Source organism: Pleurodeles waltl, chromosome 6, assembly GCF_031143425.1.
Source record: "Pleurodeles waltl isolate 20211129_DDA chromosome 6, aPleWal1.hap1.20221129, whole genome shotgun sequence".
Classification (NCBI taxonomy): domain Eukaryota; kingdom Metazoa; phylum Chordata; class Amphibia; order Caudata; family Salamandridae; genus Pleurodeles; species Pleurodeles waltl.
Window position 1 is genome coordinate 1,366,088,868 of NC_090445.1, and position 22,744 is coordinate 1,366,111,611.

General features: G+C 39.9%; 1 protein-coding gene across 1 annotated transcript in view; it reads left to right on the forward strand.

The window, feature by feature from the left end:
* CHAT (choline O-acetyltransferase) overlaps positions 1-22,744 on the forward strand; it is a 337,302-nt gene that overhangs the window by 297,134 nt on the left and 17,424 nt on the right. Inside the window, exon 12 of the mRNA XM_069242500.1 lies at positions 8,526-8,663. Coding sequence (XP_069098601.1) covers positions 8,526-8,663 — 138 coding nt within the window. The remainder of the gene's footprint in view (positions 1-8,525; positions 8,664-22,744) is intronic.

Here is a 22,744-nt window from a genome sequence, read left to right on the forward strand (position 1 = left end):
CCGCACTTGCACATCATAAAGGCTCTGGCTGAGCGCACGCACAAAAGGTTTAATACTACTCTATTGTGACCTCGGACTAACTGGGGCCAAGGGAGGGAGCCAGGAAATCCCAAAAACCTCTGGGGATGGAAACCTTCTGAACCTTCTCCTACTTCAAAGTGGCCGCCAGGTACAAATAATGGAAACTCCAACCCAACTCTTCAGTAAACATCCAGGCCTCTGCAAGACTCAGAACGGCTGATGTGCTACACTGCAAGAAGGACTGCTACTCTGTTGCAATGCTGCCTTGCTGCCTGCTGCCCTGCTGTCTGAGTGAAATGACTGGACCTGCATTTTGATCCCAGGACCACAAGAGTGACTTCCTGGGCTAGTTGTCTGGCCTCCTAATGAGAGTCTCAAGGACAGAAAAAGCTCCAACCACCTTGAACCCAACACCTGGACTCTGTCTGTTGTGAGTCCTACCCCCTTGCCCCACAAAAGTTATGCCATCCAAGTCCTGGACCCTTGGAAGAGATCATAAAGGGGCACTTAAAGAAAGTGTCTTTATTTAAAGGCAATGACAGACATAGGGGGTTATTCCAACTTTGGAGGAGGTGGTAATCCGTCCCAAATGTGACGGATTTACCACCAGCCGTATTACGAGTTCCATAGGATATAATGGACTCGTAATACGGCTGGTGGTATATCCGTCACTTTACCGTCACTTTTGGGACGGATTACCACTTCCTCCAAAGTTGGAATAACCCCCATAGTCTCCTGCTGGCTGTTGCAAACCAGCATCCCATGTGATAGCCACAAATCACAATTTGCAACCTACCTCGTGAATATTAATGAGGTAGGTCAAATGTGACTCGCTCTGATTTGGAATTTTAGGAACTGACCTATTAGTACATTGGTCCGTTCTTAAAATTCTGTACTGGTCGCAAGAATACTTGTCCAGTTTTGTGACCAGTCTAATAGTACATATGGCCCTAATCTGTTAAGGCTGAAATTCAGTATAACTTGCTCAAGGAAGGCTATTGCACGTACAAGAACAGACTTTGGGGGTCATTACGACCCTGGCGGAACAAGTCCGCCAGGGCCGTGGGACGCGGTGGCACCGCCGACAGGCCGGCGGTGCCCCGCGGGGCATTCTGACCGCGGCGGCTCAGCCGCGGTCAGAGAAGGGAAACCGGCGGTCTCCCGCCGGTTTCCCGCTGCCCCAAAGGAATCCTCCAAGCCGGCGCAGCATGCTGCGCCGGCATGGGGATTCCGACTCCCCCTCCCGCCATCCAGTTCCTGGCGGTTCTCCCGCCGGGAACCGGATGGCGGGAGGGGGAGTCGCGGGGCCCCTGGGGGCCCCTGCCGTGCCCATGCCTATGGCATGGGCACGGCAGGGGCCCCCGTAAGAGGGCCCCTAAAAGTATTTCAGTGTCTGCAAAGCAGACACTGAAATTCGCGACGGGTGCAACTGCACCCGTCGCACCTTCCCACTCCGCCGGCTCTATTACGAGCCGGCGTCATCGTGGGAAGGGAGTTTTCCCCTGGGCTGGCGGGCGGTCTTGTGAAGACCGCCCGCCAGCCCAGGGGAAAACTCGGAATACCCTCCGCGGTCTTACGACCGCGGAGCGGTATTTCGGAGGGGGGAAGCCTGGCGGGCGGCCTCCGCCGCCCGCCAGGCTCGGAATGAGGGCCTTTATCTCAGGAATGGGAGCTATTTTTGGCACTCATTTCATGCCAGCGAATCCAACTAACTATGAGGGACTCAAATTATACCAGCTCACCTTGCAAAGTGTCTGGAAATAAGCCTGCATAAAAGGTATGAGAACTTCTGAGTCATGGCATCAGCTTTCTGTGCATGGAACTTTGGCAGAGCACCAAGGAGGTACGAACCTCGTGGCAAAAACGATCACGTTGTGGGTTTTTGTCATCCATTGGTACTGCACGGATGTAATGTATGGTATTTGTGAAGTCAGCATGTTTTTCACCAATGACTCCAATTGAACATTTAGGAAAGCATTACGTCTTCTGAGAATAGAACCTGTTACCTGCTACTTACAGTTTGAGTGAACTCATCATCCATCCCATGAAGGTCGTTTGATGGTAACTCTGTTCTACAGGCAAAAGACCTAACCTTCCTCCACACACCAGTTTAGTCTTGGCCCTGCATGCAAACTCCACCAAAAAGACTCGCAAACATACCTAGAAAATTTGTAAAGGTGTGTTCAGCCATTGTAAGCTTTAATTTATCCTACAACAAACCTGACTTTTCTCCACCATAGCCATATGCCTTATTGGACATTAGGTGCATTGTTATTCCAATTCCTCCTCTTCTTGCTCGTGCTCTTTTAGCGTTATCTAGTACTTTCACTATTTTATATCTGCTTTTGGCATGACCTTAATTCCTTTATCCCATAGCTGTTTTGCGCTTTACCTTTTATTCCAGCATATTTTTCAGTGACCAATCGACCTCAGTTTGACCGAATTTACCAAAGGGAGAGCCAAACACATTGTAAAGGGTGCCTGGCATGCCTTTCTCCCTCAACAGCTAGATTTGGGTATTCTGAAGCTCAGTTAAAGAGAATTAACTCTTTCTAGTCTCTTCCAGTCTTCTCGACTTATTTGAGGGTAACATTTAATTAAATATTCTTACATGATTTCTGTCTAGTAATGAATTATAAGATAACAATGCTTACAAATCAGCTTACATCTTCCTAAAGTATGGCAGTTTCTTGTGTGTTTTCCATGATTTACAGATTGCTTAGCGGTTTGGCAGAAACCTGGCGCCATTAAGATTCAATTGTAAGCATTGTTATTTAACCTGTTGACTCTGAGCTTATTATATTAGCTTGTTTCAGTTTTCTTCAGATAAGACAGTGATGAATGCCGCACACATGCCATTGTCGAGAGCTTTGGAATCCTAATGTGGCAGGAATACATTTCCTTCTCTCATTGAGGCCATTCCCTGCTGTGGGAAACAAGCCAAGTAAACGATGCTTGATTCGTGTGCATGGGTTTATGCTTCTTATTGTCAAACCTGGTTTTTGCCGTGTTTATTTTTATAGCGACAATGAGGCACCACCAGCATAGCCTGATGCACATCACGTCATCCACAAATTGAACCATTGTTCAGGGGGAAATTATAAAATTAAACAAATCTTAGGGTTTATAGTAATACTAAGATGTTTATTAGGTAACAGCGCCCATTTGCATCTCTCCGCATAAAACACTGATTGCTACAAAATTACTCTAATAAAATTAATACAGCGCCTCATTAAAGGACAGTTTAATAATAATTTATAAAGAAGAAAAAACATCGTTTTAAGGAATAAAGAATTCATTGAATATTTACAGTAAATTAAAGCGTCGCACCATTTTGTGACTTTTTTAAATACAAATTCTTCATTGAAACGCCTTCCCATATTGCTAGTGCCAACATAATTAGCGTCCAAACGGTTTCAGACTATTTCCGTTGCACGTCAATGTAATAAAAACAACAATAAACTTATATTGTTAACCTTTAATAAAAACAATGTATAATTCTAAAACAACCAACTATTGAAGCTCTGATGACAGATGGTACCCCAATGGGTCAAACAAAGTTTAACTCAAACCAGCTGCTTTGCATCTCATTGTTTTTAAATATGTTCACAGTTTTGCACCTTCTTTCTTCTCCCTATGCACTTTTCCGTTTCTATTTCGTATTCTTTTTCGCACGTTCCTTTCCCTTAATGCATCAAAACTCACTTCCCTCTCTCTATTCTCGCTAATCACCCATCTCCCCGTGATTTCCATTTGTATTCCTGCATTAAAAAAAAACTGTGGGCGTCACGTACTAAGCCACTGTGTGGATCCAAAGCCTGCGATGTGCAAAAGCACAGGTTTAGCAACGGGAAAAGGGCAACCCACAATGGGCAAAGGACACAAAATGCCCTTTGCCACCAATTACAATTGGGTAGGAGGAGAGGGCATGAAAGGGGCATCATCTTCCAATAAAATGTATTAAATGGCTTCCAACTGCATCTGAAGTCACAAACCTTCAATTTAGCACCATCCTCCTATGTGGATCAACTCCCATTTGTGGACGCTGTCCCAACTGGGTAGCTTTTTATAGTCATTATATTGTTTTAGATTTTAGTATCATTATTTATATTTTCATATTTATTATTTTAAATTGCATGTTTATGTTGATTAAGTGTTAAGTTGACAATTCTGTAAATTACTTCATAGATTGAATTGTTATTTTAATCATTTAAGTGCTTCTTGTGATTTTTAATGTGTGGTTTAATTTTTTATCGTTTAGTTGCTGTTTAATTACTCATTAATAATTTAGTGGGTTGCATTTGTAAGGAACAGGTTGGCAAGTTAGTTAAATGATAAATTATTTCTTTTCATTGTAAAATATTTTATATGTTAATTAAATATTTAATCTGTAATTGTTATGATAATTATTTAAATGGTTAATTATTATTGTATTTATTTAAGTTTATTTGTGATTTTTAAAGTGCAATTTTAATTTTGTACACTTTAATTACTCATTGGTAATTTAGTAATGTATTGTTAGGTTTCTTTGAGATTATGACAGGAACCAATAGAAAATATTAATTATTGTTTAACATTTGTATGTAAGTTTTTTAGGTTCATGAAAAGTTTGCTTGATAATTAATTAAGTAAATTATTTAACTGATTATCGGATATGTCATTCATTTGTTAATTCATTAATATATCTATTTAATATTAAGCGTTTTAAAATGAATTTTATATTTATTATTTTTCACATTGTTTTTCTTTTATTTCATTACTATTTTAATTTTGTTAATGTTTTAGTTATAGCATTTTTGCTTTTTGCTGGCTTTTTGTGTAATAGAGAGGAAGGTGTATATTTGAAATTTATTTTTTTGTTTTATATTTGTTACTTTTTTGTATTAACTAATTAGATTATTTTCTTGTACTTTTTCTTTTATTTATTTAAATGCATATATTTTTATTTAAAATATGTTTTAATATTTTATGGTGTTAGGTATTTGTATGTTTTTTTTTTTAAATGATTAGGAATTGGAATGGTATATCTAACCAAGGGGTCTCCAACGGGTAGCTTTGGAGCTACTAATGACTCGATATTGTGTGATCACTACTAGTAACCCTGAATGGTGTGCCTACTGATGTCATTGCATTATGATTGTATTTAATGTGCACACTAAACCGCTATGGCGAAGGAGTGTCACCCCACTGGCTGAGCCAAATGCAGAAAACTAAAACAATAGTTTACTATTGTTCTATTTTTCTGCTTCTGGCATAGCCAGCAGTGCAGGGAGGGGTGGGACTGGGCCATGGGAGGCAGGAAGGGGAGGAGGGAAGAGAGCACCTAAGTGCCCATGTGTGTTTGGCCGGCATTCTGAGGCCGGCCAAACACACATGCGCACTTAGGTTTCTCCAGCCCGGCTGTGTCTGAGCAGCGGTTACTGCCCCTCGAACCAATCCTGGCGCTGCTTTCATGCTAGCTTTTGAATGAAAACAGTGCCAGGAGTGCTGGGGAGCATGTGCTGGTGTCCTAGCAGCGAATGCTTGGACACCAAAAGAAGAGGAGCGTGAGGTGGCAGGAGGCGGCAGGGACGGAGGCAAGGTAAGTGCTCTTTATTTATTTCTTTTATTTTTACCTTGTCTCCGTACCCCGCTGCCCCTCCCCTTGAGTTATGCAGCGGTCTCCGCTAAATGGTAAGTCTAACCCCTTTAAAGACCAACACTTTTTCTATTGTTGCTTATATTTGAGTGGGAATAATACATCTAGCCCCTCCAGTGTCCCTCATTTTCCTATTGTTGCCTAGATTTGAGTAGAATAGTAAATTTAACCTTTCAAAAGTGAGCATATTCCTTATCGTTGCTTAGATTGGAGTGGGAGTAGTAAATTTAACCCTTCCAAAGTCCATACTGTTACTTAAGTTGCAAGGGATTATTAAATCAAACCCCTCCAAATTCCAACACTTTTCCAGCTTTTTCTTCAATTGCAGTTAGAATAGTAAATATGGCTCTCTGTTTTTTCCTTTAATGTTTACATTATTATACAGAAAAGAATTGTATTTTACTGTAACTATCGACCCATTAGTCTTATTGATGGTCTGCAAAAAATTGTTTTGCCAGCAAATTCTTGGCAAACTCTCTGACTGGACCACAGAGAACCACATTCTCTTAGACTTCCAAGTGGGATTCGACAAAAAATCAGCTCGATAGACCAGATTTTTCAATGTTGTTCGATCTACTGAAAAAATGTCGTACTGGAGAAGGGTCATTTATATGTGGTCTCCGTAGATTTGAAATCAGTGTTTGATTTGATTCCCCGTTAAAGGTTTTGGGAGGTCTTTGGTCAAATTGGAGTACCAGAAAATATCTTAGAGGTGTTAATTAACTTACAAAAAAACAACACCACTCGCACAAGGTATAAGAGTAAGGGAGAGCTAACTAATCCCTTCAGGGTGGAGAAGGTTGCCTGTCAGGGTGTGTCCTCACCCCTTTTCTCTTTACGTCATACATCAATGATTTAGTCCAGCTTTTGTATTTCCCTGGCATGATGCTTCTAAAATAGATGCAAATAAAATTCCCATGTTCCAGTTTGCAGACAACACTCTTTTAATCTTAAAGACACCAGCAGGGCTCCAGGCCCTCCCTAATTGGTTTTTAGTTTTCTGTGCAGACAGAGGGCTTGAGTTAAATGTTAGTAAAAACCAAGTTTATGACGCTTAATTTGCATAAAGCAGTGAAAACTTCCATCACAGCATAGAACGTCCTGCTTGAGCAAGTAGATGATTTTTCTTATCTAGTAGCAAGAGTGTCACAAAAATGTAGCTAAATGCCACACATAAGTAAATCTGCACTTAAGCTACATCAGGAAACTAGAGTCGTCCTTAAATTAGTAAAAAGAACAAAACAATTAATGCATCCAGTCTGAGAGGAGAATCAAACTCTTGCCTTTAAGATCATTTTTTAAAGCCTTGCCATTGCACTATTAGAGTTATCATTCACAGGTGGATGGGAAATATCATCCAGATCCACTAAATGTAAAGTAATAAGTCATCATAGCCAAATTTATCAAAATAACAACTGGATTAAATATTTCACAGACCAAAATTAAGTCCAAGTGGGTGTTATTCATATATGAACTTATTGGTTCCCACTAAACCAACAGATCTTAAGATAAAATCTGATTGGCTACCACCACGTCAACAAAGAAGTGACAGAAGCCATTTTAAGACTCAGGACTAAGGGGGTCATTCTGACCCCGGCGGTCTAAGACCGCCGGGGCCAGGGTCGGCGGGAGCACCGCCGACAGGCCGGCGGTGCCCCGCAGGGCATTCTGACCGCGGCGGTTCAGCCGCAGCCAGAAAGGGTAAACCGGCGGTCTCCCGCCGGTTTACCGCTGCCCTTAGAATCCCCCATGGCGGCGCAGCTTGCTGCGCCGCCATGGAGGATTCTGACACCCCCTACCGCCATCCTGTTCCTGGCGGTTCGCCCGCCAGGAACAGGATGGCGGTAGGGGGTGCCGCGGGGCCCCTGGGGGCCCCTGCCGTGCCCATGCCAATGGCATGGGCACGGCAGGGGCCCCCGTAAGAGGGCCCCACAAAGTATTTCAGTGTCTGCCTAGCAGACACTGAAATACGCGACGGGTGCAACTGCACCCGTCGCACCTTCCCACTCCGCCGGCTCAATTCTGAGCCGGCATCCTAGTGGGAAGGTTGATTTGCCCTGGGCTGGCGGGCGGCCTTTTGGCGGCCGCCCGCCAGCCCAGGGCAAATGTCAGAATCACCGCAGCGGTCTTTCGACCGCGGTGCGGTGTTCTGACGGCGGTACATTGGCGGACGGCCTCCGCCGTCCGCCAAGGTTAGAATTAGGGCCTAAGTCCCCAATCCTGAAAATAAGGTGAAAAAGATATGATGGGATGGGTAGGGATATCCTGCCCTCCAGGCCTGATTGAGTCGTCCCAGAGGGACCCCCCCGGCCTACAAATGTATGCCTCTTACCCCACATATTACATCACTCATGACATGTTCTATGACATTATTGATAATCTCACTGCAGAACTTGCAATGTCATCATTGGTGACAAAACTGTGCACAGCAGGGGCACAAGTTATTGGTACTTTAGAGCATGAGTTATATTTACTTGACATAACTATAATGTTAGTGGTTTTGTTCATTTAAAGCATATGTTTTAACAGAAATTTTCACCTAACTACAACATCCCTGCAACCTTTGTCATTTTAGTGAATATATATATTTGTGCACACACAAACACACACACACACACATATGTATATATATATATATGTGCATGATTATACTGTGGTAGCACAATATTTCTGTGGTCAATATTCTTACGTTCAATTTTAGTTAACACAAACATTTTTCAGAAAATCTTTACAGTGATTTTTTTATCTATTTATTTTAAATATCTGACAATCAGGGATAGATAGGAAGGGGTACTAGAGATTGTGGGTTATCTGTAAAGTAACATGTTTTGGGGTTCACTCCTGTATCTATTTTCTTTTTCTTTAGGCCATCACTGGCATGGCAATCGACAATCATATGCTGGGTTTGAGGGAGGTTGCGCGTGAGCTCTACAAGGAATTGCCCGATATATTCACAGATGAAATGTACCAGACAAGCAATCGTTTTATCCTTTCTACCAGCCAGGTGAGTGCCTGAAACCCTCAACTGGATTTTGTAAACTTATCAATATAGGTATGTTTCCAGTGTTGCACAGCTGGTTAGGAGAACCCAGCAGATCAGAAATGTAAAAATGTAATCTAAGCACTGCTTTCAATGACCCATAAGTACAAAGAAACACCTTCTTGTGTGTTAGATCCGGAATCCTTGGCATAGTTTTCCCTAATTTTTTGCCTTCTGACCTCCTGTTTTTGCTGGCTTAAAGATTCTGCACACTTTATCACTCCTTAATAAAGTGCACTACCTGTGCCCAGAGCCTGTAAATTAAATGCTACTAGTGGGCCTGCAGCACTAATTGTGCCACCCACTTAAGTAGCCCTTGAAACGCGTCTCATGCCTGCCATTGCAGAGCCTGTGTGTGCAGTGTAAACTGCCATGTTGACCTTTTAAAAAAACATTTTGCCAGGACCAAACCTTTCTTTTTAATACATAAAGGTCATTCCTAAGGTAGGTCCTAGGCAGCCCCAAGAGGAAAGTACAGTGTATTTAAAAGGTTGGACATGTACTTTTAAGTTTTACATGTAATGGTAGTGAAAAACTCTTACATTAATTTTAACTACAACAAGGACTATCTCTCCCATAGGTTAACATTGGAGTTACCTTATTAAGTTTTAGTGTAATTCACAATCTGGAACAGACACGTTTTGCAAGTTTGGTGTCTCTGGAATCACAATTTAAAATGGCAACTTACGGTGAAGTCAGATTTTAAATTGTAATTCTAAAAATGTCACTTTTAGAAAGTTGGCATTTTCTTACCTTAGCCATTTGGTGCCTGCTGCCTGTCTCTGATCACTTGTCTAGGTTGGGTGACAGCTGGGTGTTATGTATTCGCCCTAGGCAGCCACACACAAAGGAAGCTTAGGTGTGGCTTGATGGGACATCTGTGTCCTGATGGGCTATCCTGGGCAGGATGGGTGGGGGGAGCTTGGGGAGCTTGATACAGCCTCTATTACACCTGATTAGGCTGTGTGCTGTCTACACATAACAGCTACATATCACCCTGTAGTGAGTCTGGAGATAGGGCAGAAACAGCAGGGACTCTGTGCACTTTAAAGGCATCTCTTTGAAGTCTCCCCCACTTCAAAGGCTAAACTGGGTATAAGTACTGGACCTCTGACACCACCAAACCAGTACACTTCTGGACCTGTGGATACTCTACCCAGCAGAAGAGCTGATATGTTGCTACAAGGACTGTCACTCTGCTGGACTCTGCTGGACTCTTCTTTCCTGTGCTGACCTGTTTCCTGCTGTCCTCTTGCTCGGGAGTGAGAAGGACTGGCCATGAATTTCGAGAACCCAGAATGCAGAGTGACTCCAAGGGCCAACTGACTGGTCTCCTGAGTGAAATCTCAAGGACATAAAAACCTTCCAACCAACCTACCTCTACACCTGGACTCTGCCATCTTTGAATCCACCCTGACAAGTGGTGCATCCCCAGTCCTGCACCCTAGGAACTGCAGGGCCCATCACCACCGCTGTACGGATCGGAACTGGCACATCGCATCTGTTGCATGGATCGGAACTGGTGCATCGCCCCATTGCAGGGATCGAATTCAACACATTGCCTCTCAAGCGCGGATAAACCATGGTGCATCGCCTTTAGAATCACCACATCTCAGAGCGCGACGCCTCACTACTGTTGCATATAGAAAATCACCACATCTTCGCTACTGCATGGGAAAGACTGACACATTGCCTCCATTGCAGGCTCAACTTTGATGCATCACTTAAGCCTGCTCGCCACATCTTCAACATCGATGCAACGAAGATTAAGGTACTGTAGCCAGCCCATGCTCTACTGAGGTCAGCCTGAACTTTTGACTTTGTCCTGGTCCGGCAGAACCAAAAATGCCCAGTTGGCGCCTCTTGTTTCTAAGCACTATCTCACAATGTATTATTTAATAATTAATATCTCGAGTTCTACTTATTGGATTTTTGTAGTTTTGGTCTTGTTTTTCTTAATTAAATTCCGTTCTGTTTTTTTAACCAAATGCGGTATCTTTTTGCATCGTGTTTTCACTGTTTTACTGATTGAAGTGTTTTACAAATTCTTTACACATTTCCCCTTAAGTTAAGACTGACTGCTCTGTGCCAAGCTACCGGGGGTGAGCACACGTTAATTTAAGACTTACCCTGACTAGGATTGTGGTTGCTGCTTGATCAGGGCTCACACCCCAGTTAATCGGTAACCCCGATTTCTAACATTATGGCACACAAAACATGCCAATGTATACTAAATGACTGTACTTTTTTTCTATTACTCATTTTGTTAATTTTGTCACATGCCAATTCTAGAGACTACTAAAGTGTATGTGGTTAAAGAAAGAGAAATGTGCACTTGAACTTTATTCTCAGACCCAGGCAATAGTGCACATGGCATTATTCAATAAGTGAACATGTACAATTAGAAAGGGACAGCCACGCAGCATTGAGTTGCTCTACCGTTTTTTCAAATGTATCTGCAAAATCTGATTGCACCCCCGGCTCTTCCAAGTTTACCAGACCTAAATGACTATCTAGAGAAGTTTCGGAGGCCAGAAAGCAGTGTTTAATTTGTAGAGAAAAAAAAGTAGGTGCTAGGGCCCACCTTTTTCTTCAGAAAACTATCAGGACTTACGCTATTTACTGCCCCAGCTGCGTCTGACAGATGCCAACTTCAGCGATTATTACTAATCATCTCATCGATGTGGCTGTGATATGTTGCACTATTGTAAGCCACCTCAAGTTGTAAGAATGAACTAGATGGGCTAGTTCATTATGTTTCATAAGTATATGAAACTGTTCAAGAATATTGAACAGCGGCACCATGTGGTGGACTGTCATAATGAAGTACTTGTAAATACGTGCAAGTGCGTGCCCTTGTAAACCCTGGCAGAAATTAGGCACTGGCAGAAAGGCAGGGTGAAAGTCAAGTGGAGAGCAAATAGGGCTCAGCATGACCTCAGCTTCACACTGGGTGAAAATATCCCATTGGAGTCCAGCTTGACCGCTATTTGTCCGGCACAAGTAGTTTGTACAGAATCTCTAAACTAGCTAATGCATTTGGGATCTTCAACTTTGTAGCTAAGGTAATTGGTGTAGCCCATTTAAGCCATAGCAGACCCATATCCCACCTTCTTCCCACATGCATGTACAAAACTGCGCATATTAACATATTAACATTTGCTTGTTCAACTCTGTATTAATATTAACCCATGGTCTTTGTGACATTTGGCAGAACACATACGCAGGCATACCTGTCCTGTTTGTATAACTGCATTTGTTGGGTGTCAAGCTGTGGTATTCATAGTATCTTACTACTAACGATTGGTTGAAATGTAAGTGTATTTCATTCATAAGATACATTTTTGAACATAAGCCATTGTGGAATTGAGAAACTATGTTAGTCAAAATGCTTTTCTATTAATGACAATGTAAGTCAACAAAAACCTGAAAATCCTCTGAATATGAGTGACTGCCATTGAAGTGTCACCCTACTCTGTACATGCTCAAAGAATCATTCATGAGTAAAATAAGATGTGCCCCTAAATAGCCCCGCGTCTTGAGGTTGTTGCACAGCAAATTTATAGGACAATTCCATTCGCCCATTAGCAGGCCTAATGGTCTGTTCTACACCATTAAAAAGCCAAATGTCGTATCAAAGGAAAGAAAGATTCATGGCTCGAAATTTAGAAAACACACAGACATCAATATCACAATACGGATTTCTGCGTGATGAATATTATGGGCTATTTTTTTATTTTTGTGTTTATGCTATGCTGTAATGCATTATTTTATATAGTGTTTCGTATCCACTCCTGTCTTTCTTGTGTGTGTTAAATAAGAAGTTTTATTTTTACATAGTTTTATAGTTCTCGATTCACCAATCTTGAAAGGAAGAAATTGACATTCAGCCCAGCCATCCTCTGGGGTGTAAAGTTATTTTGTATTTCTTACGTACACGAGTACCATATATAATTGGCGCTGCAAAGACACACAGTAATACAAGAGACTATTGTTTTTTCTACCTTCAGATTAAGAAGCCACGTTTACTGATTTTTTTTAATAACATCAATGGCTCTATTCTGCACACTACCTGGAAAACACGATATATCAGAGGTAGACTGCTGCAGCTTAGACAGTCTATTCTTTAGTAATTTAACAGGGGGGGGGGCAAACAAAGGTTTTTTACTTTGGGACCTTGGCAACCGAGCAGAAGAGTAATGATGCAGATGATTTAACAGGACCAAGTGAAAGCAAGTGCTGAAGAAAACAAAAGGTAGTCAACCCCCATACCATGTTTGACTATTATCGATTTGCGTTAAGGGCTAACTTCAACTCTATCCCCGGATGGTAACTGTCATATTTGAAAGCCACTATGAATTAACTCTTGGATCATAAACAACTATAAGCTTTGTCACTGTGAAGCAGATAATGTTGAGGAGTAGTTTTCCAAGAGTTAAAAGCTCAGCTATTTCACTGCAGACCTTACATTAGTCAACATCGCTTTTAGTGCCAACCGGTCACCCTCATTGGCACTTAAACGAGGGGAAACCAGTTGTAAAATGTAGCAGTAGTATATATTTTCAGACTTTAAACTATCTAATGGAGCTGGAGGTAATTTTTGCTCAGAGGTAAACAGTGAAAGAAAAAAATGTGGTTCATAACTTCTGGTATTCACAGATTCAGCATTAATGGAAGATGCTTAATCGCTGGTCAAACTAAGACGACCAGCAGCTGGCACTGTACTGCAGTAAACAGGTAAAAACCTGCCACTTGTGCACTTTCATCGTGCCACTGGCAAGGCTGGGCAGCCCCTGCTTTAAGGTACTGGTCAAAAAGGACCAAAAACCAAGAGCAACACTAAACCAAGTGTCTGAGACTTTCAAGATTGAGACCAAAAATGGACAGAAATAGGATAAAACTCCACCAACGATGGTATTAATAATGAATTCATTACTCCCTCATATCACATATAGCAGAACCTAGCACTGATTGTACAAGGAGGACAACACTCTTCCATAACTCGCTACAATATAAAAGAATGAACCACGTAAAAAAAACAAGGTAAAAGCTGGATCTGCCTTGCAGCTCACAAAGCACTACAGGTACATGTGGATAGAAGAATACAAACTGAGCTAGAAAGAGAATGTTTGACATTCAGGTACGCCAAAAAGAGTAGCAAATTATGATAGTACTCAGTGAGTATTGAACAACAGCGTTTACCTAGGTTATACCCATGAAATAGATGATTATATAGTATTAAGGGCTGAAAACTATGTGACAACTAAGAAAGCAATACACACATAGGACAGAATCTCATATTGCCCATACCCTCAATAAAGAATCTGATACTGTTTTGCAAAACACATGGACGAAGCCATGTTATTTGTAAAGTGGCCTTCCAGCTCCTGGATGAGACATATCTGGAGCTTAAAAGATGTCCAGACAAGTTAGCTGCTTGTCGACATTTCGGAACGATGTAACTGCCAAAGTCGCTTCGGCATGAGAAGGAGTAGTCAAGAACCATCTGTAAATCCAGAAAAAAACCTCTTGCTGCAGAACAGAACCATTCTTCCTATCCCTGTCCTATTAGCCACTGCGGTGGGAAGAGACATAACAAAGTTCATCACAGAGTGGCATACGATTACAAAAAATAAACAGGTGCTTCATTTATGGTGCATGGGGCCATGCCTTGTTCCTCGAACCACCTACTCGGTCCATTCAATGAAAAAGACACAGCATTTCCACCAGAGTTGTCTGCAACATGAAGTCACCCTCTTGCTTCAAAGGCAATCAGTGGAGCCAGTCCCCTCTTGCCAGAAGGGCACATGAGGTATATATATTACACACAAGGGCTCTGCATTCACCTTCCAGCCTGTCACACACACCTTTTCTCAGTGCATGATTGTGATAGCTGGCAGCTAAGATGGAAAAACATTTGTATCTAATTGCACATGGACATTGATTCTTTGAAAAGTGGCACAATTCATCGGGTTATATGAGAAGGGAATCCCAAAATTTGTAGTAGTTTTTGAAAGCATTCCTAGGTAGCCAGATCAAAAGCTTTTTTGCATCAACTAAAATGGATTTGTATCAATGCAGGGGTTTGTGTCAATGAAAGATAATCTATTGCTTCAGTTATTAAATGAGTATTGATATATAGTTGCCTCCAGAGAATAAATCTATTTTTGACATTGAGAATTCATTTTGGTTTGATTTGATTTGATTTAAGAGCACAACTTATACCCGGAGGCATCTTGGAGCTAACCAGTGATTAATTAGCCACTAAAAATAATCTTGACTAAATATCCAAATTTTCAGAGTTTTCCTGAAACTTAATAAAGAGGTGAGTACTTTCAAGTCCTGAGGGAGACGGTTCCGATTCTGAGCAGTACAAGAAAATGAAGCTGAGGCATAGACATTTATTTCTTTGAGTCAACATTTTGGGAAGTATTTTATAATCAATGTTAAAAAATTTAATGGCCCAATATGTATTTTGTCCTACAGGATGCTTCCCTTTTCAGAAATACTTTTTTTTTAAACTGAGCTACTAAAACACAATTGAGTTTTTGAGAGTAGCTTTTGAATTTCTTTAATAAAAACGTTGAAAAACTCAGCTGAATAGCCATCTTCACCTGGTGCTTTGCAACTGTTTACAGCAATCACTGTTTCCTCCGATGTTATTGAAGCTATTAGCATTTGGAAATCTCCACTAGTAAGTAAGGGAGAATGTGTTTTTGAATGGATATTTGGATTTTTTTTTCTCGAGGAACAGTACTACTGAACTGGTATATTTTTACAAAATGGTCCAGAAGAATGTGTCCCTATCTCTTCCTGATTCTTAAACACTATACCAAGATGAGGGATTGTGATCATGATAATAGAGATTTTCATGGTGGCTGTTTTACTACGTCAAGCCAGTATTTTATCTGCCAGTTCTCCTTTCCACATAATTGCTTCCTCACTGTTGCTAAATTGTCTATCTCTTTCTATAAACGACATTCAGAAAACTAATTTTAAGCTTTTTTCCAGTGGACAAATTGCAACCTTGTGTTCTGTTATTTTAGTGATTTCTCTGCCTCATTTATTATCCTTTAGTGAGTCTGGTATTTTAATTTGTTATGTTTTGTTCTGGATTTAAAATGTGTAGGTTCGCCTTCTGGGGTGGGCTTGAAAGCCTTCCATATGTCTTCTTGAGAAGCAGTGTTATTATTGTTTTCAAAATATTCCCTAATTCTCTCTGAAGTGGGTGATCAATGGGTGTATTGCAGCACTGTTCTACTGTCACTTGAAATACATTGTTCATGTCCTAATCCTAATGGAAATAGTTTTATATGTATATATGTATATCTATATATATATATATATATATATATATATATATATATAGATATATATAGTCCCTTAAAAAATCAAAGGTTACAGGGATGTTATAGTTAGGGTCTGAATTTACTCGCACAAAACCATAGAAATTCAGCAGTTATAGTTAGTTATTTCAAGTAACAATAACTAGCGCCCTACTTTAACTATAATTTGTGCCCCTGCCAACTATTATTTGATCAATAATATTACTGCAGATGTTACAATGACATTATCAATGATGCTGTGATTTGTGGGGTTATTAGCAGTGCAGGTGGTGGTTGCCAGGGCTGGGGGTCTGCTACTGACCCCCTTCATTATATTATTTAGTAGTCTGAGGGTGGTGGCTGTCCCCGGGGCTCAGGGTGGTCCACAGGGCCCCCCCCCTTTTATAGTTATACTATTTTGCCCCAGGGAGGTGGTGGTCCCTGGGGCACAGGGCGTCTGCAAGACCCCCACATTACAATTCATGTTTTCAGTCCTCGGAGGTGGTGGTCCCTGGGGCATAAATTAACCCTTGGGGGGGGGACCACATATGCCCTTTCAATTTTTTAAAAAAAGCACAGCATGCCCTCGGGGCCTGGCCCATGAGCTTAATTATAAGCAAGAGCTTGGTTTTTTTCTTCATTTTTTTGCCACAAATTTGAAAATTCCGCGAATTTACAGCAATTTTTATTTTTTATTAAATACTTTTTTGACATTCGGTCGCCCCTCCGGGTGCCCAAGAACAAGTCTTGAGGGTCAGGGTATTCCTACCCTGCCCAATTTTCTTTTTTTTGTTTGTGTCCAAGATGGCTGCCAACACTATCTGGTTGTAGTATTGGCAGCCAATCATAGCTCTGCATTTCCCTGCAATAGCTTGTTATTCTTCACAAAGTCATCGGGGAGGATCAGCAGCCTTAGATATACAAATTCGGATTTCTTTAAATTTGTCAACAACTACTGAACGGATGGACGCCAAAGAACAAAAGCTCAATCTGCGGCACACAGTCTAGCTTTCTGACAAATTTGGAGTAATTCTGTCCAGCGGTTTTGGCTGTAGTCATGTTCAAAACTCCTATGTGAATTAAAATGGGAAGGGTACTTTCTTTGGCCCCCCATTTTCTTGTCTCCTTCTTGAAAGATTACCCCCAAAGTTTCCATGTGAAACATGACTCACCGGAGCACTTTTTAAAAATAAATTGTGAAAATCCGTCACATTGCACCAAAGATATAGGAAACATGATCCTAACTATAACAACCTACTGGTGACTGCCAGTAGGTGTTATATATATATATATATATATATATATATATATATATATATATATATATGTTTCTGTAAGTGTATGCGGATCCTGAAGACACAGAAATCTGTAACCTGACATTAAAGTGCAAGCTTTCTATGTCTTCAGGATCTGGACACTCTTATGGACATTTATAGCACACCAAACCCAGGGGTGGATGCAGCCAGGTTTCGCTTGACTTAGATAGATATATAGATAGATATAGATATATATATATATATATAGATAGATATATATATCCAAACAAAACAGTACTATCACGGCGTGCTCCACAGCTGGTGCTTGCATCAGGGATGGACCATTTCCCTGAACTTGATACTTAGATCAATCCATAGGGCTGTCTGTGACCTCGGGCTCATGTACTGGTCTCATAGGGATCACCTAGGACAGGAGAGAGCACTATGTACATATACGAGAAAGGACAAGTATATATGTAGTAAGCCCAGTGAAGCAGGCATATTGGGAAAAAGGAAATGAAAGAGACAGACCAGAAGCCAAGATAAAGTACACTTAGGCTAGTGGGGGGATCCACTTACGCACCCTGGTACTAGAAGTAGCTGAACACATGGACTTCAATATACCCATGGTGGATAGATCAAGTATAGGAGCTTGAAATAAGAGCCACACTTATGGGGGAGAGATGGTGTACATATGTATTTGGAATACACAGCTTTGCATATGTACAAATAATGTAGAAATAGTAGAAATAGAGAAAGGGATCAGCAGTGTCTGTGAAAATGTATTCAACATTTTGATGGTAGTTTGTTAGATGTGTTTTTCATTTACCCGGTGACTATGTTTGATTTGCACTACATCTCCCAGAATGCTGGATCATGGCAGAGGGTGGGAGTTTATATATAGGCAAAACAAAAGATGCACATACTTACCGTGATCAAGACTGTGATAGTTGAAACTCATTGGTGGTGATGATAGGTTGTTTTGGAATACATAAAAGAATTATACGAAGTCTTTGGAAGTGCTGTGCTTTGTTTTTGGAGAGTTTTTTATATATATGTATATATATATATACATATATATATATGTGTATATATATGTGTGTGTATATATGTACATATATATATATATATATCAAAAACGAAGTTGTCCTCATGTGAAAGCGCACTCCCAACAGGTAAATTAAACGGGAAGAAAAAGCAAAGCCAGCAACTCACAGTGAATTTCTTTAAGCTGTTTCATTATTCCAGGCCTTTGGTTATAAAATCATCTCTGGACACGTGTTTCTAGGTCAATCCTTTCTTCAGCAGAGAAAAATATAGAAGTGTTTCACCCTCGTAGGTGCAGCCAGTGCTGGAAGTGTTCCAGGCATTTCTTTCTTGTTGAAAAGACCGGCATGGCTTCAGCTTGTCTAATTGCAGGCACCTGATTAGTCCTGCATAGGTTTTGCATTTGGGTTCATTATTTCGTTTGGCTCCAGCAACCCACTTGGGGCAAAATAAAAAAATTGCAGGACCACCATAACCAGCATGCACTGCTCACTTGAGAGGCCCACTGGGGCGGACTGGTATTTAAAGAGACTAATCAGGTGCCTGCAATTAGACAAGCTGAAGCCATGCCGGTCTTTTCAACAAGAAAGAAATGCCTGGAACACTTCCAGCACTGGCTGCACCTACGAGGGTGAAACACTTCTATATTTTTCTCTGCTGAAGAAAGGATTGACCTAGAAACACGTGTCCAGAGATGATTTTATAACCAAAGGCCTGGAATAATGAAACAGCTTAAAGAAATTCACTGTGAGTTGCTGGCTTTGCTTTTTCTTCCCGTTTAATTAACCTGTTGGGAGTGCGCTTTCACATGAGGACAACTTCGTTTTTGATAACTAACCGGCCCGTCCAGTCGGGAAGGCAGCACCACTGCACATCGAAGCAGGTCTGTGTGACTAAAAATGGATTGTCACATAAGAGCAATCAGGTTGGGCTATTCACAGCAAATCTGTCAATTTTACTTTGGATTCGCCTACATAGGTTTTGCATTTGGGTTCATTATTTCGTTTGGCTCCAGCAACCCACTTGGGGCAAAATAAAAAAATTGCAGGACCACCATAACCAGCATGCACTGCTCACTTGAGAGGCTCACTGGGGCGGACTGGTATTTAAAGAGACTAATCAGGTGCCTGCAATTAGACAAGCTGAAGCCATGCCGGTCTTTTCAACAAGAAAGAAATGCCTGGAACACTTCCAGCACTGGCTGCACCTACGAGGGTGAAACACTTCTATATTTTTCTCTGCTGAAGAAAGGATTGACCTAGAAACACGTGTCCAGAGATGATTTTATAACCAAAGGCCTGGAATAATGAAACAGCTTAAAGAAATTCACTGTGAGTTGCTGGCTTTGCTTTTTCTTCCCGTTTAATTAACCTGTTGGGAGTGCGCTTTCACATGAGGACAACTTCGTTTTTGATATATATATATATATATATATATATATATATATATATATATATATATATATATATAATGAAAGATCACAAGAAAACAACAGCCAGCCAGGGCAAAAATCTGGATCCCAAAGGATACCAAATACAACGAGTCACAATAAACTGTAATATCCAAGAAAGAAGTGACTCAAACAGATGGTCGCACCAAAGAACAAAAAATATATTTCCACTACAATGTTTGAGCTTCCACCTTCCTCAGGTAGTACAAGATGGTTTGCTCAGTGGCTGCACAGCTGACACTGTGGGATTTTCAAAAAGCATCATGAGTGAAGATTCCAATTGGAATGTGGAATCAATGCAGTCCTGAGAACTCTTCAGATATGCAGCAATCAAGTGGTATTGTTATATATATATATATATATATATAAATATATATATATATATTCGTCCTTACTTCGCCTTCACACCAGCCACTTGGTAATTGCGGTGAGCCACAAGCAGGGCGGCGACCCCTCATAAATCATTCAAGACGCTGTCCAAACACCACACAGAGTTTATATCGGGGTAGAAAAGCAATGAGCCGTGACTCAATGCAGAAGCGTGTTTAATAATTAAACAACATAAGAAATCCTGACACGTTTCGGAGCGCCAGCTCCTTGTTCACAGGTCAAACAGAAATTCAATCATTACACATATTTAAGCTTTCCTCAAACTCCAACAAACGACATAGACAACAGACTTATACTGATCTCTAGCTTTGTGCTGCAAGAGTGTCGGACATTTTGGAATGGTGTTCTCACTTTATACTTCATAGTGTTATTAAACGTATCACATTGTATTAATAGCTCATACTTCAATCAAAAAAATCAAAATATTGATAAATAAATATACCTATTACTTTACAATCCATTTTAAGGTATCAGATTATAATTTTTTAGATTAATATGAAATCAATATTTTAAAGTACTCATCTTATATGATCCAATATATGAGACAAAGTCATCCAAAAATATAATTACAAGAAATAACTACTCCTTGCATTTCACCAATACAGATCAGCAATTCCAGGATTATACCTGATGACAAAATATAACATAAGAATTATTAAAATTCAGATTGAAAAATATATAATGATGACAGTATACAATTGAAAGTTAATCACATTACCTAAATGGAAGCTAATACCAACCCTTATCACTAAGTGAAACTTAGATGGACTGAGAGCTCCTCATCCTGGTTAAAGCCAAATGGAAATAGTGATTAAGTTTCAATTGTATACTGTCATCATTATATATTTTCCAATCTGAATTTTAATAATTCTTATGTTATATTTTGATAATTATGTCAAAGACGCGGCACTCACAGGATTGCACACATCTTCATTTAATATATGAAATGATACCAAACAAACACCAACGCATTTCGACCCTCACAGTCTTGATCACGGTATCATTTCATATATTAAATGAAGATTTATGCAATCCCGTGAGTGCCGCATCTTTGACATAATTGTCAAGTTGGTGTGAAGATATATATATATATATATATATATATATATATATATATAAATATATATCTCTATATATATATATCCATCCAAAACAATGGGTCTGCATATCCAAGGTCAAATACTTACATACTTTCACCATGAGACTGTCGCTATATAGAACAATTGTTTTGGATTTATAAAAAGTGATGGCTCCGGTCATTGGGAAGAATAACCAACTGGTTTGGAGTGGTGCGAGGAGATACTAATCTCTTGCGTTTTGTACTCCAAAATGGGAGGCTGGACTTTAATTACACCATGTGCAATTCCCTAACTGTTTGGACAGTCTCATGGTAAAAGTATGTGACTATTTGTCCTTATAAGAATTTATACAGTGTCATGTGGCTCTTTACTGATTACTCAACTCAGTGAGAAGGGCTCGGGGTTAAGAACATTCATCTTTTATTGTCCACATGAATCCTGAAAAAAGCAAATAGACTGGGATGAACGAACAGGCAACTTCCACTCTGTGGGACTGAGGATGAGGATGGAATCAGAACTATTCTAGCAGTGGCATTTTATTAATTGACACTGTGTTTTGTGAAGAATGATACTCACACATGTGAGTTGTAACATCAATTAAGTTGGTGGAATCGTGTAAACGTTGGAAACTAAATGGCCTCCAGGTGTATGAGGCATTAGACTACGAATCCCAGGATGCTTTTTAAGATGTATAAAAGCCATGCATTAACAACAGGGGTGTAAACAGACGGAACCACTTTGATAAAGATGGAAGTCGAACCGCATTGTGGAGTTTAATGGAAAGCTAATAAATGGAGATTGCCTAATATAACTTCTGAGACTGCAGAGTTATTCCTTTAGCATACAACATATATATATATATATATATATATATATATATATATATATATATATATATATATATATATATATATGTGTATATATATATATATAAATATATATATATATAATACTTAGATTATCTAAACTAACTATAAGTCGTGCCCTAATGTAACTATAACTCGCACCCTCACCATGCACTGCTAATTACACACAAATTATGGCACTCATGCTATCTTTGATAACATAATTCAAAATATCAATGTAATGTTTGCAATAAAATGTTTGACAATAAACCTGCATGGCCGGGGCGCGAGTTATTGTTAGTTTAGATAACTCTAACTATAACTGGCAAATTTTTAAGATTTTATACGTTTACAGTGTGAGGCTAACGATAACGTCCCTGTAACCTTTGTTTTTTTTCAGTGAATTTCACATATATATATATATATATATATATATATATATATATATATATGTGTGTATATATATAAATATATATATATATGTATATATATATATATATATATATATATATATATATATATATATATATATATATATATATATATATATACATATATATATATATATATTCCCTAATTCTATTTTTACTGTGATTGGCAATTTCAATACTTGCAAGAATAGTCTTGGCCATAAACAGTCTGTTTGTTTGTTT